Here is a 15,591-nt window from a genome sequence, read left to right on the forward strand (position 1 = left end):
GAGAATACATTCAAATATTTACACTAACGTTGAAAATATGGGGTCAGTCAGAATTTTAAAATGTTTTGAAAAGATAGAGTAGAATAAAGTAAAATGGTAATATTGTGAAATTGCAACTTAATTATTTTGTATTTTAATGTATTTTAAAATAATAATTTATTCATGTAACGGCAGAGCTGAATTTTCAGCAATATGCAGATTTGGTTTTTAGGAAATAATTTCCTATTATCAACAGTTGTACTGCTTACTATTTTGTGGAAACTGTGACACTGAAATTTAACTGTGAATGGAAAGTTCAAAAAAGCAGAATGTATTTGCAATAGACGTTTTCTGTAAAAAAAAAAAAAATATATATATATATATATATATATATATATATATATATATATATATATACTGACTCTTGAACATAAGTGCACGTCAGTGTTTTGACAGAACAAACCGGGATTAAATGTTGGTTTTGTAATTTAATAAAACTTTGACGTCTGATTAGACAATATAGAATGTAATGTTTTATTTCAAATATTTACAAAAAACCTTTCCGGGAACACCATATTACCAAAAAAAAAAAAAAAAAAGAAGAAGAACTGAGCAACTGGTGTCTTTTTTTAAGTTTGCAAACTGAGGTATTAAGGAGCAGGTCAATTTTATTAGATCAGAAATTTTGATTTGATGAAATCCACAAAAAGCAATGAAGTCTTAACAGGTTGGCGATAATGATATCCACAATGGCCGATGGCGAATGGTAGAAGCATATCGGGGTCATCTGTAGGGGTTTCCTAGCTGTTACTGGAGTATAGGACTCCAAGGGTGCACATGAGAACTGTGATATCTCTTAAATTAACTAAACTCCATCCTCTTTTCATCTTACTCTCTGCTGACGAACTAGAGATGGGATAAACACAAAAAAAGATCAAATTCAGTGTTACACCAAAAACCCAATGAATGAAAAAATATTCCTGTTTAGGCTACAGACAAGAACAATCCAAACAATAATATGAAAGACACTCACGGATATCATTGTTTCTGGTGATGGCTATCGCGGCTCTTGCACGCGGGCCCTGCTGAGTGAAGTGATAACCAATCTTTATGATGCTGGGGTTGTTCTCCAACATGGATGCAATCTCCATCTCAACTGAGTCGCCTAGTTTCTGTCTCTGTGAAAATGCACATGAACAATTTGGCTTTCAGATTTAAGCACAAGCCATCAGATGTTTTTGGAAGGAGCGTTTTAGTCTCTTACTTGGTTGTCGATCTTGATCTCAGTCAGGGTGGAGTTTTCCTCCAGTGCCTTGATGATGGCCATCATGCCTTGTGCAGTAATGAAGTTGGACTCAATGTTGAGGCTCTGCAGGGTAGTGTTGGACCGTAACATCTCAGCTATAGCCTGACTCACGGGAAAAGAGCAGAAGAAACAACTGACATCAGCTCTCCATAATTTCAAAAGAGTTTAAAACTGATTTTATGAAGAATATAAAAAATAACTATTGATTAATATTTGGGGTCAGTAAGATTTTTTTTTAATGTTTCTGTCTCTTATGCTCACCAAGACTACATTCAAAAATAGAATACAATCTTTTAAAAGTTTTCTTTTCATTTATTTTAAAAGAATTTATTTGTGTGATGGAAGAGCTGAATTTTTAGCAGCTATTACTGCAGTTTTCAGTGTCACATGATCCTTCTAATATCCTGATTTGCTGCTCAAGAAACATTTCTTCTTATAGCATCCTTACTGAAAAACGGTATTATTATTTTTTTTTATCATACTGACTCAAAACATTTGAACTTTTGTGTATATAACTAAACTGAATTGTTTTGATCAAATCTAACAAAAAACAAACTCTACCATATGAGTCTATAAAATATATATTGTACTATTATTGACAGCATTTTTTAACTACTCAAATTCACATAGGCTAAGATTTTAAATTGATGCAAATGAATGAATGAATGAAATAACATCAAAAACACAGGCTCCAGGACTTACATGGGCCACGGGGTCATTACTGCGTGTCCCAGCGATGCTGAGGCTAAGCACATGTGTGTTTTTCTTCATAGCCTCAAAAATCGCTTTGAGGGTTGGGATGGGAATGTCCTACAGCAACACAAACAGTCGTCACTTATTTATGTCTGCTCATGCAGAGAAATGCATCAGTTCTTGTGATTAATTATCTAATTAAGTGAAAGTGTAACTGAAAGTGTAATTAGGCAGTCTGTTTATAATATTGATGTCATGTCCAGTCTGTAATGTGATCATAATGAGGCAGGAGTATAGTTAGCATATTTACCGGGATATTGTTAAGGTTGACCTCCTCCACTCTGCTGTCGTTTTTTTGGATGCAGCGCAGAGTTTCCTCTACATCTGTGTCATTAGGAGGCTCTTCGGGATAGACCTTCTGCACATCTGGTTTCACCACACCTAAAAGAGTATTGACCAGCTTCTAAAGAACTATTGTATATACTGAAGTGAAAAATCCAACAAAAATGAAAAAAAAAAAAAACACATAGAAAACTTTTGTTTGACATTAAGTGGTTCAGTGTGAAATGTGCTGTATGCAGACATACTGTTGATGCCTTCAGTGTTGGCAATCTTGCCGGTGGTGTTCAGGGCATCATAATATTGCTTGTTGCTCATGAGTGTGTACATTCCCAGGATGGCTGTGAGGATACAAGAATCCCATTAGATAATGACATACACATTCATATATATATATATACACTTTGGATAATATATTAAATATAATTTAATAATTAATATTTTAATAGTTTCATATAAAATATAATGATTATTATAATAATATGTTGATAAATGTATAATTAATGTTTTTATAATGATAAATTTATATTATAATATAATTCATTTATAATTTTAAATTATATAATAATTAATACATTTTAATTACTCATTTAAATATTAAATATTTTGATTAATATTATTACAAATTATAAAATAAATAATGTTATACATATAAATATGATGTTTTTAATTAATCTTTTTTTAAATCAGTTAATATTTTATAGAATACATTTCGAGCAATACTTGCACAAATCATTTAAGCTGCACTGCAGAACTGACTAGATATGCACCAGATAAACTGTAAAATTTTCATATGACCGCCAGGTGGCGCTGACTAACCAGTAAATCCACTATAAACTCCCACTCCAGGTTTCGATTAGCGGCGATTGGATTTACAAAAAAAGTTACAGTAGGGCAACAGGAGATACAATTGGGATTGGTATAGACCAGACCTTCCCTTTGTACTATAGCTTGAATTACATATTCAGATACAATAACCACATTAAAACCACCAGCACTATTTAGAAATCAGCAAAAGCAAACTCATCCATTAAATCACCCTATTGACAGTTAAATCCTACACTGGACGTGTTCCAGGGTTAAAACTGTGTTCTGAATAAGGGCTCTGGAAAACTGCGGCCAGTGACACACTCCAAAACTCCACAGCTTTAAATGTCCTTGATGGCAAAGGTTTGTTATTAAGTGCTCACAGAAGCTAGATGAAAATTAGACTGTTGACTGGTTTCCATCACTTTAGTATGTTAAATTAAGAATAGTGTGAATTATTTGTGTCTCATGTTGCAGTTTTAATAGAAGCAGTAAGCTAAGTGATATTTATGTTTGGCTAAATGCTGCCTACACACAATCATAGTGTTTCTAGCTTACAGAGGACTTGTAGCCAACCCAACACAGAAGTGCAAACATTTTCACTCCATCTCTGCTCATGTTGACTGGTTGGCTGTTGCTCATTTTATTTTTGTGAGCTGCTGAGCTTGGGGAAATAGATACTGTGTGGTATAATTCTGTGCATGACCTACACACCATTCATAGTTCCACTTATAAGTCAGCTAGGCTGCTTCTTTTACATACATACATACATACATACATACATACATATATATATATATATATATATATATATATATATATATATATATATATATATATATATATATATTGTCACACATTGATTGTACAACACAAATAGAGCAGATGAAATTAGAAAGGGTTTGATTGACAAATGTCATGCACTGGGTATTGTGATCAGCTGTTACAACAGCAAATAGAGGATCAGTCCTTAGTCAAGGATCAAAATTTGGATTACAGTCAGAGCTGTTACAGGACATTACAGGTTTAAATTGAGGATTAGTTTTAAAGAGTTGTAATGCCTATCCGGACCGGAAATCATAAGTTGTTTTATATCGTGTGAAAAAAATCAACAGGAACTGAGTAGAAATGGGATGCCCACCTGCAATGTCACACATTTCAGCATCTGTTGCATTCTTCAGTGCTTCCTCCAGCTCAGGTTCCAGAGTGATCTGTTCCTCCACAGGGATTTGTCCTGTTCCTGGTTTAGGGACAAAGGCTTTACCTAAAGACAGCAGAGAGAAAGGGAAATGTTCACTTCACTCACAGCTAAAATGAAAGCACATGAAAGAAATAACCAACCAAATAATACAACTATAATTTGAAAATGACATATAATATGATAAATAATTAATTATTCTTTTTAATTCTATTAAAGCTCAGAATTTTATTTTAAAATATGCATCAGATGATGACTAATAAATGGCAAATATAACTTCAGTAGAATATTTCAAAGCACATTTGTTTACTAAGGGTTTTCAGATGTTAGATATTGGAAATGTCATGTTACTATCAATCCAGTGGTGGTGGTACCTCTCTTCTCCCCTGTAAAGGGCACCAGGTCGTCTCTGTCCTTATGGTCCATGGCCTCCTTCTCCAGGTAATCCATCAGGGCGAAGCGATCAAAGGGGCCTGTGGGACTTTTCTTGGTATGGTCGCGCTGACGGAACCCGGCTGGAAGCATGGCATTCTGAAAGATCAAAAAAAATATTGTTTAAAATGATTTCTGCTTTCAGAACTCACCCATTCACATTTGCACATTTGACTGCTTCATCCTTCCAAAATCAAGTTAAAAAAAATCTGTACTAGAAGGAATTATCATAAACAAACTTTGTTCTGAGCACAGCCAAGTTCAACAGCAATTATGATTAATCATAACACAGCTCTCCAGAATACTTGATTCTGATTGGTCAAACAAAGCATTCAGTAGTCATATATTTTTGAATATACCTTAAACAACTGATGATCACACACTATCAGACTTTGAAGCTGTTCTGAACACAAGAAACTCACACATAAACATGCGCCTCATTTCTGGGAGATGTATGACAAATGAAAACTTTGTTTGAAAGTCTGTGACCATTATACACTACACTATTTCCTGTGAAATCTGTGAACTCAAATCTGCAGCCTGATTTTAAGCAACTTCCAGACTAAAAATCGGAGTGAAATTCTTGGTAAAAGTTGTGTGGTGTATTTCAGCCTTAAGTTGTAATCTACCACTGGTGTCTCTTCAAAAATGTGCATGTGGCAAAACATTTCAAATTCTACTCAAATGTCACCTAGCCATGCTTTAGTTTCCAACAGTTGTTCAGCATAGTACCTCAGGGTCCATCTCCTGTAGTTCATACTCCAGCTGATCCAGCTCTTCGGCGCTGAGGCCCCTGAGGATGGCATCCTCGTCAATGTCTCGGGGATCGCTCTTAGACATGCTTGCTGCTTGATGGTACTCTCAATTCACACAGCTCGCCCAAAGACAGCAGGCCCTGAGAGAGAGAAAGAAAGAAAGAAAGTTTAAGCCAGAAACTTGCACAAAAAATCATGTTTTACAGTATTTGGCTTGCAAATAAGGCACAATAATGGCTGCTTGCTTTATTCAGTCCCTCAATGCTTTCTGTAGAAGTAAAAAAAAAAAAAAAAAAGGAAAAACATGTTTTCCAGTCCAAGTCACTTTCAGCCTGGCCAAAAGAGCCAGCCGCTGAAAGGGCATGATAGGGAACTGCTTACATTGTTAAATGCCACAAAGCCCAGCTGAATTAAAAAGAACAAGGCTAGTATTTGTGTACAGGAAGGGCTTTTGGGGTCTGAGGGTACAGTGTACTTGGGAACAGAGTTAGGCCTTTCTGACAACATGATCGTATTACAGTAGACGCGCCGATCATATGGGACATGAGGAAAGTACTCACTGCTTCTTTCATTCCAAGGCAGAGAGACAGAGAGAATCTTGACTATTTTTAGTCCCTGAACAGTAACGCTTTGGTTTTGGGTTACAGTTAGGAGGAGAAGGTTAGAACTGTGAGGAGTTATCACTGGCTCACACTCGTGAAGGTGGCCTGAGTTGCCGCCCGTCCGCCTCGTGAAGACTGATAGAGTCATGGGCTATTTACCAGTTTCAGGCCACCACACCCAAACTAGATCTGCAACACAAACTACAGACAATACAGGTTGTGTAACTGACCTAAACTCATCCGTCTGTAACTACATGTTGGAACATGTTACAATATGGTCTTGTGTAATTATTACAGTTTAAAAAAAAAAACAATAACTAAACATTCCTAATATAACCTTTGGCATATTGTGTTTATTTTATTTTATATTATGCATAACCTCACAGCACTGTATTAGATTTATAAATAAGAAAGAAAACTTACATAAGGATGTTTTCTCTGAAAAAAGGTCTCATATATCATGTGATTCTACTTTTCAAGTAAACTGATCTAAGGGTTTTAAGAATGCTTAGATATTTTTACACAGAAAAAAAGTCTGCTGATACTGAAAGATTTTTGCATGTTTGCACATATGACTTTACAGATGCTTTTGATGTGTAAACATTTCTAATCAAATTACTTTTAGACTGTTAGTCAAACTGTGTTTACAATCATGTGGTAAAACCATTTGGACACCAGTGAGGTAATGGGTTATAAATATATGCTATTGAATATTACAGCTAAATATCACACAATGAATCACATCGGGGTAAAGCCATCTCTTCTGGGGGAAGCCTAATGGTTAGAGAGTCGTACTCCCAATCGAAAGGTTGTGAGTTCAAGTCCCGGGCCGCCAGGAAATGTAGGTGGGGGGAGTGCATGTAAAGTTCTCTTTCCAGCCTCAATACCACGACTTAGGTGCCTTTGAGCAAGGCATCAAACCCCCAACTGCTCCCCGGGCGCCGCATCATAAATGGCTGCCCACTGCTCTGGGTGTGTGTTCACAGTGTGTGTGTGTGTTCACTGCTCTGTGTGTGTGCACTTCGGATGGTTTAAATTCAGAGCACGAATTCTGAGTATGGGTCACCATACTTGGCTGACTTTTCACGTCACTTTCACTTTTTCACAAGGGTCTGTTATGTTCTGCATTCTTCATACACTTCTAATTCTTGATAAACAAAATAAAATAAAATGAGCCGATTATTAGAGTTAGTGATGGCTGATTTAACATTATGGAAGAAAAAAAATCAGAAAGACAAATGGGTGTTCGAGTTTGTTTTGGGTGTGTATTTGGGGTTGTCTGTCTATCCTAGGTGTTAGACCGGAGTAGTGTGGCACTAATTTGTAAAGCCAGTGACACAAACACAGGATCAGAGAGCTAAGAACAGAAAATGAAAACGAATGATTGTAGACATCATTCAGCCCACCAAAAGTTTACTGACTCTAGAAACAGCATTACCATCACCAAACTCAGCCCTCAACTCATTTAAAGAATAATTATGAATCGTTTGCAGAAAATTATGTTGTTTATTGAGATTCAATTTCTTAGGAACGGTAAGGCTAGAAATGAGCTTGACATGGTTAAAATAGAACAATTGTTATATATCTATCTAACTAATCTTAATCTCAGTTCTGAACAAATTCAAATTACACTATCTTTTGTGAGCGTCTAAATGACCTTGCCCTTAGAAATGGATAACGCATCTGACACCATTCTTTCAGGAACCTGTCAGTCAAGACTAATGGCTCGAGGATTATAAATAGCCTATAACTACTTTGTCTCTTTAGTCTTACAATAAACATACAGGCCAAAAGCAGGCCTTCTGCCGACCAGGTGTCATCTTTTTGTGTTGTGCACATATCCCAGGAAAGATCGGCTGTCTGCCTGTTCCTAACACCTGTTCTCACAGCTCCCAAGTGACACCAACTCAAGCCTTAAAAGTATTAGCTTAGTTTCACCTGGTCAGGCTCTCTAGTTGTGATGAGGTTTTTGTTTTGTTTTGTTTTTTAATTAGTCCTTCAACATGGAATCCTTGTTATTTAACTGTCACAACCTTTTGTCAAATGGAAAGGTTCCATGGATATTCTTCATGGAACCAAAGATAGCAATTAAGAACCTTCATGTTTAAGACTGTAATGGCATCTATGGGCCCATGAAAAACCTTTACATGCATGGAAATTTTACATTGCAAAAAGTTATAGCGTATAAAGGTTCTTCAGACTTCCTTCTTCACACTAAGTAAAATAACTGTTCACTAAAAGGTGAACCCAACAAGTTTCTTCTATCTATGGCATGGCTGCAAAAAAAAAACAACAACAAAAAAAAACATATCGGATCCTTTATTTTTAGTCCTTTCTTTTTTTCTGCATTTTTCTTGAAAAACATGGCAATTTCAAACTGCAAACTGACTAAACACCCCCAAAAGCAATCTGACTCTGCAGACTGCTTTCATTCTAGAGGCCATAAAGTTATTATTGTCCATATGACAAAAACTTTGGTTGGGTCTCAGAAACCCAATTCCCCCTCTGGTACTTCAGAAGGACACAGAACAAATTTCGGCCACTGACACTTCAGATACCCTATCAACCACCAGAAACACTAAACGTGATTTTGCCAAGTGTCCAGAGCTCTGATGAGCCTAAAAAGAACCTTATTCAGATCCATATTTCAGTTATGGATTTTGATCATTCAGCATTTTCCAGCTGACACACAGCTCATAAGACCTCACACTATTTGTAGGTTGACTTCACCAAGCCTAACCACCCAAGTGTAAAATTCCAAATCAACCCTCAGATTAATTTTAGCTTCACAAGTCAGCTACTTCCAGCTGCGTAAATCCTCTCCGCTTGCAAAGCTGCAGTGTGCAGCAATACTTCTGCAAGCAAGGCTGGCTGGGAAAGTAAGAAGAAAATTCTAAGAACATCATGCCACCAAAGAAAGGATGACAATCAGCTGGTATTAAAAACTGTCATTTGAAATAAAATAAAGATTGTTTAATGATTATTAGGATTGTTGTTTTGACATGCACTCACATCAACAGGTGCATCTGCAGGAAGACTCTGCAAAAACACTGTTCTGCATAAAGCCTTAACCAAAAAATTATCCAACTAATCCTACAAGATCTAGAATCTCTAACTATGTATTAACTGGAACTTTAACTTTTACTATACACTTTATACTACAAACCACCCACAGGGGACTCTGTCCATGAACTACACTATACTAAACTAATTTCTTCAACAAAATCACCAGAACAATAATTCATGCAGTTAGTAGCTGACTGCAACAATTAAAGCATTTTAAAATTGAAACAAATCATTCAGTAAAAAAAGGTAAATCCTGCTTACTGTATATAACTATATGCAGTGTCCAAAAAAACTTATATTGATGTTATCCTGGTGCTAAAAGAGACGCACAGACACAGATTTTAGAAAGACAGTTAGTGTGTTACCTACCCTCACTAGGACTCAGAGCTGCTGGGATCTTCTGTACAGCAACTCTATGTCTGAAATCAGAGAATAGCCCTCCGTCGCCCCCCTCCCCAGTAGCCGTTCCCCCCTTAAGCCCTCCCTTCTTCGCTCGCCTGCTATCTGGGTTGAGCTGAGACAGGGATACGAGCTACTCTTCATGAGGTCAGCATTTCATCATTTGGGCTTTGAGAGATTAGTGACTATGAAACAGAGGGACAGAGAGAGACTCCATGTAGTCATCTGTTTGATTAACTCACTCAGGTTTACTCGTTAAACGGGTAACATTTTAGTAGAGAGGAGTGACCTCTAGGGTAAAGAGGCGGTATTGCAAGTCAGAGAGACCCCGGTTTGAAGTTCTGCTGCTGTCTGTTTCGAGTTGAATGTCGAAGTTTATATATTGGCTACATAGTACTAGTAAGTGGGATCTTTCCAACATGAGCACATTTTATAGATGGACATTTTTCTTAATTATTATAAAAAGTAATGACATCTAAAAGGCTGCATGTCAGCAATATTAAATGCTGTTTTTAATAATAGGAACACATAATAAATACCTATAACTACATAATAAATTACATTAAACAGTGCATTTAATAAATAAAGCATAAAGCAGACATTTAATTGAGCAATTATGAAATGAAGCAAAAAAATAAATAAATTAAACAATGCACTTACATATACACTTGGACATAGATTTGACAGCAAACAGTTCTATGCAGTTGTATGTCACCAAAGAACATTATTTTTGGATGGACGGACAGACAGACAGACAGATAGATAAATAAATAGATTGATTGATCCAATTCTTGCATATATCCCAGTATGATTTATTCCAGTATAACAAAAGGGAAAATAATAAGACTAATATTAAAAACATTTTAAATAAAGATAGTTGTTTTACCAAGATTAAGATTAAATTGGAGGATTATTCTCACAAATCTACATTTTCTGGAAGACTGTTTCATGATCATTAAAAAAAAAAAAAATCACAATTTATGTATACTGTGCAACAGCAAAAACTGAGGGAAAAAATATGTCACATTTATTTGCACACTTATAATAACAGACTCATGTGTCTTATAATGTTCAACTACCGTAATTCACTGTAATCTTCTTAAGTTCCATAACAATCATCATCCATCGAAATTTTACTGGTAAGATACTGGTGTGCTTTATTCAGGCCATACCGACTAGTCCTGACAGCTTAAATATACTTAACAGAGGGATGTCCAAAGGCAGAACAAACATTCTAGAACAGTGACAGCTAGTAACACTGTATATCCCTTTTCACAATTTGGTGGTGCATCGCCCCTATTTGCCCTAATTAAGAAACCACCACTGACTGAGTGATTGATTTCCCTGTTCTATTTCACTACTTGTCCATCTTTCTTGTGTATTGTTCTGCATGCTTTGTTTAAAAATTACCTTCTGGCACAGATTCTTTGCACTGTGCCAGTACAGGCCAGGCCATGGGCAGCCACATACTTTTACAGGCTTCCCGGATGACCCTAAAGGCTTATACATTAGCGTAGGGAATGTCTGTGATGGGGCCCGGTAGAGCGCAGGCTTATGTGTAACAGGGCAGATCTCCTGGACAGGAATTCGAGGAGGTGGGGACTGGGGAAAGAAACATTGGAAGGATCATTTGCAGGGAAATCAAATGTAGGAGCATTTGGCAGGCTCTGATGACAGGGAAGGGTTTACAGCAGCTGCATTAGTGAATAGGACACTAGGTGGCGCAGTAAGAGTTGTTTCCGACTGGGAGGATGATGGCCTGGATTCTGCTACATCTTGGTCCAAACTGTGAATGAGACATAATGATAATATATATATATATATAGAGAGAGAGAGAGAGAGAGAGAGAGAGAGACAATAATAGACAAGGGGTAGACAATTTTTTTTTTCTCATTAAAATTTTTAAACAATCTGTGTATATGTGTATAGGCAAAATAACTCTGTTTGTGTGTGTGTGTGTGTGTGTGTGTGTGTGTGTGTTTGTATTCATTTTGGGGTGAGTATCCCTTTAAGTTTTTAATTATTATAAATGAATCTTATTGAATACATTTTTAATAATAAAGTAAACATTTTTGACAGAACTGCATCTGTACCCTAAGACGAAAGGTAAACAGTGAAGAAATTTGTATCAAATTATATATATTTTTTAATTAATGTTTTTTAATTGTTTACTTTATTTATATTATACTTAAAATATGTTTAACATGTTTCTAAATTATATATATATATATATATATATATATATATATATATATATATATATATATATATATATTACACATGGGAAATGAAGCAGTTACGTCTAAAAAAAAAAGTTTAAAATAATGCATGCACACATAAAAAGCAAAAGCAAACCTCTGTTTTAGGTCAAATAAATGAAGGGAAGAGTATTTGTAAACATAAGAACACTTATCTACATATTTTTAAGCGCCAGGCGATATAAAGGTTATAGATTTAGTGTACACACCCATTGAAACACACCCGTGTGTGTTCTGTTGTTGACTGACGTACCGACTTCCTGTCTAAGACCAAAACAATTTCAAAGTTTACAAAAATGTACTATGACACACTCTCGGCACTTTATGATGTTGTCGCCACTTGCTTAAGATCTTGGTGTTTATGGTAGGGATGTAAACCTGACTCACTGACAGCTTAGCCAATAAACACGTTTTATTGCACTGGAATCTAATTCACATGAAGAAGAAACAATGACTTCAGAACCTGATGATATTTTGTTTGTGCTTTATGAGTATATTGTAAAAGGTTTATTTAAATGTTTTATTATTTTTGGAAACCTCTGTTATCATTACCATCCATTCACTTCCTGTTGGATAATGTTGTTGATATATACTGTTTGTTTTCTTCAGAGAAACTATTTTTATGGCAGTCATATCTTGGAAAAAGGAAAGGTAAATATGTAAAAAAAAAAAAAAAAAAAAAATATATATATATATATATATATATATATATATATATATATATATATATATATATATATATATATATATATATAAATAAAATAATACTGTTTGTGAATCATTGCATAAAAATAATAAAGAAAATGGATTAAAGAAACGAATCACCTAAAACAGAATACAACAAAATGATAAATCAGAATAACTGATATATTTTCCCACATACAAAATTATCTGAAAATATGAATATATACAGAATTCTATATTGTTAACATATTTGATTATCACTTGTCTTTTCATATAATGAATATATATATCACTCAATATATATATATATATATATATATATATATATATATATATATTGAATGATTTAGATTATTTATATATATACACACACACACACACACACACACACATATATATATATATATATATATATATATATATATATATATATATATATACAGTGCATACCAAAAGTTGCCAAATATGGAAACATTACTATTTTTTATGTTTTTGAAAGAAGTTTCTTCTGCTCATCAAGCCTGCATTTATTTGATCAAAAATACAGAATTTTTTTTTTATATTGTGATATATTATTACAATTTAAAATAATTGTTTTTAAATGTATTATACCTTAAATTATCATTTATTTATGTGATGCAAAGCTGAACTTTTAGGATCATTATCACATGATCCTTTAGAAATAATTCTAATATGATGATTCATTATCAAAGTTGGAAACAGTTCTGCTGCTTAATATTTTTTCAGAACATGTGATACTTTTTTAGGATACTTTGATTAATAAAAAGTAAAAAAAAAAGAAGAAAAAAAAGAAGAAACTATGTTTTTAAAATATAAATATTTTGTAATAACAATATACACTACTGGTCAGTAATTTGGGGTCAGTATTTTTTTTCTTTCTTTTTTTTAATAAAATCAATACTTTTATTCAGCAAGGATGAGCAGATGAGCAGAAGAAACTTCTTTCAAAAACATAAAAAATAGCAATGTTTCCAAACTTTTGGTCTGTATATACTGTATATATGTACATTTTATATATAAATTTACACGTATATATTTACATATATATATATATATATATATATTTACATATATATATATATATATACACTGTAAAAAATTATTTAGCAGTTTAGTTGTTTCAATGATTTTTTTTATGTTGACACAACTTGCAGTTACTGAATTTGTTCATTCAACTAAAAATTTTAAGTTTTCAGTGTCTCAACTAGTTTGAAAGTTGACTGAACTAGGTTATTTGTCCTCATAACTTAAAAAAATGTGTTGACTCAATTCAATAGCAATATCATGTTCACAACATCACTTATCGCGAGATCTCATCATTCTCGTGAAGGCTGTTGAAGAGGGAAGAAGGTCGTCAGCCATTCTAGTCAGTTTCTCCTCAAAGTTTGGACATTTTACTAGAATACAACTTTGGTAAGTAAAATATTCGTATTTATTTGCTTAATGTGTAAAATTACATTTGTTGTCTCAGAAGAGTAAGTATGGTTTAAAGAGTCGTATATTCTGTATGTAAGTTACTGTATGTAAATGTTCCTTTCGCGGCACTCTGAAGCCTCAAAATACAGGCGGTTCCACAGTATTTTCCTTATAAATATTAAAACAGATATTCTCCCATGCGGGACAGCTGAGCTGAACTTATGTGGAGAACGATAAAAATACACTTTGTATGTATTATTTGAGCCCAGGGCTGCGTTAGAGACCGTTCAAACAGAGCGCGAGAGCTCAACGCGGATCACGTATGGATTAAGAACGGCGGGAATTTAAAAAAAAAGGAACTGCTCTAAACCTGACAGCGTAAGACATCCGTCAGAATATACATCGATGAAAAATTAGGAGAAAAAAAGAAGATTACTATTCGAACTGTCTTTTCTGCATGTTATAAGGGAAAGGAATGGGCAGCTCCCTCAGAGTTCTTCTGGAGCGCGTATCTTAACGTTACATTTGATATCGCTCACATAAGCTTAGTTCTGATGATTATTTTACAGTCTACGGTTCAGATGAAGTTCTGAAGGTAGCGTTACAAACTCTTCTTTCAGTTTTCTGAAGTAACGTTAGTCATTCAAGTGCCTCACTAGAACCTAGAACCCAGTGTAATGCTGCGTGAATATCTGTTTTTATACAGTCTATGGTGAATAGACGGTCATAAGTAAATTGCATACGTTCAAAGTAATAATAGCATATATCTTGTATAAATAGAGATACAATAACGATCGACACAAATGTGTTAAATTTCCTATTATTGTGTTATAATTATGTGTTGTGTCATTTAAAAGCATGGTCTGGATGGTATAGTTTGTCTTTGGTATTTAATACAAACTTGTCAATACATTTGACTTTCTCTGTAAAGATTTATTTATATATGTACGTTTATTATTTTACAGTGTTTTAACATGTTTTTGTATTTTTCATGTTTATGATATTTTGGAATGACTGAAGATTCAACGCAGAATTCAATAATCCTGTGGATGGACCGCAGCGAATCCTTTTGCAGTTATCCATCAAAATGCTATGCAGACACAGTGTTGCCAACTTCTTTCAATGGAAAGTAGCTAAACCCTGCCTGAAAAGTCGCTAAATGTCGCTAGATGACGTAATATGCTAATTAGCATTTTCATGACGTAAGTGCGTCATATTATCTTGCCCTTTCTGTGCTCATGTACTGCATTTTAAGGCAGCCAAAATTCTCAATAAAAGTTTTATTATTATATTTGAATGTTTCTGTTGTCCAACAACTGAATTAATATTATAATGACTGAAACGCGCCTATTAAGAATACATAACCAGCTCTCAAATATGTTAATCTCTGCACTAAAATCCTATTTACGACATTGTCTAATAAAATCACATACACATAAGATTAAGATAATGATTGTACTGTGATTTCGGCTATACTTGTATGTAAAATAGAGTTAGAAGCAACAGAACATATTTTTTAACTGAAAGTGCTGCTCCTCTCTGCTCGTTGAACATAGCAGATGCAGAGAGAGTGAGGCGTGTGCGCACGCTGGGAGAAATAGAGAGAAAGAGAGCTCATGCGGCAGTACCAGAGAGT

General features: G+C 34.5%; 1 protein-coding gene across 3 annotated transcripts; it reads right to left on the bottom strand.

The window, feature by feature from the left end:
• Nucleotides 1–603: 603 nt before the first annotated feature.
• LOC113077605 (tropomodulin-4-like) lies at nucleotides 604–9,689 on the bottom strand. Of its 3 annotated transcripts, none has more exons than XM_026249910.1 (10): nucleotides 9,547–9,689; nucleotides 5,487–5,649; nucleotides 4,697–4,853; nucleotides 4,266–4,388; nucleotides 2,566–2,658; nucleotides 2,289–2,419; nucleotides 1,988–2,095; nucleotides 1,244–1,387; nucleotides 1,013–1,157; nucleotides 863–885 (listed from the first exon to the last, which is right to left on the bottom strand). In XM_026249910.1, the coding sequence occupies exons 2-10, from the start codon at nucleotides 5,592–5,594 to the stop codon at nucleotides 863–865; spliced, it is 1,032 nt and encodes a 343-aa protein (XP_026105695.1). In that variant the 5' UTR covers nucleotides 5,595–5,649; nucleotides 9,547–9,689. The 3 variants fall into 3 exon arrangements, with proteins under 3 accessions (XP_026105698.1, XP_026105695.1, XP_026105697.1); XM_026249912.1 differs by lacking the exon at nucleotides 9,547–9,689 and adding an exon at nucleotides 9,439–9,534; XM_026249913.1 differs by lacking the exon at nucleotides 9,547–9,689 and having other exon boundaries at nucleotides 604–885; nucleotides 5,487–5,594.
• Between the last annotated feature and the right edge of the window lie 5,902 nt (nucleotides 9,690–15,591).

Source organism: Carassius auratus, unplaced genomic scaffold, assembly GCF_003368295.1.
Source record: "Carassius auratus strain Wakin unplaced genomic scaffold, ASM336829v1 scaf_tig00022903, whole genome shotgun sequence".
Lineage (NCBI taxonomy): Eukaryota > Metazoa > Chordata > Actinopteri > Cypriniformes > Cyprinidae > Carassius > Carassius auratus.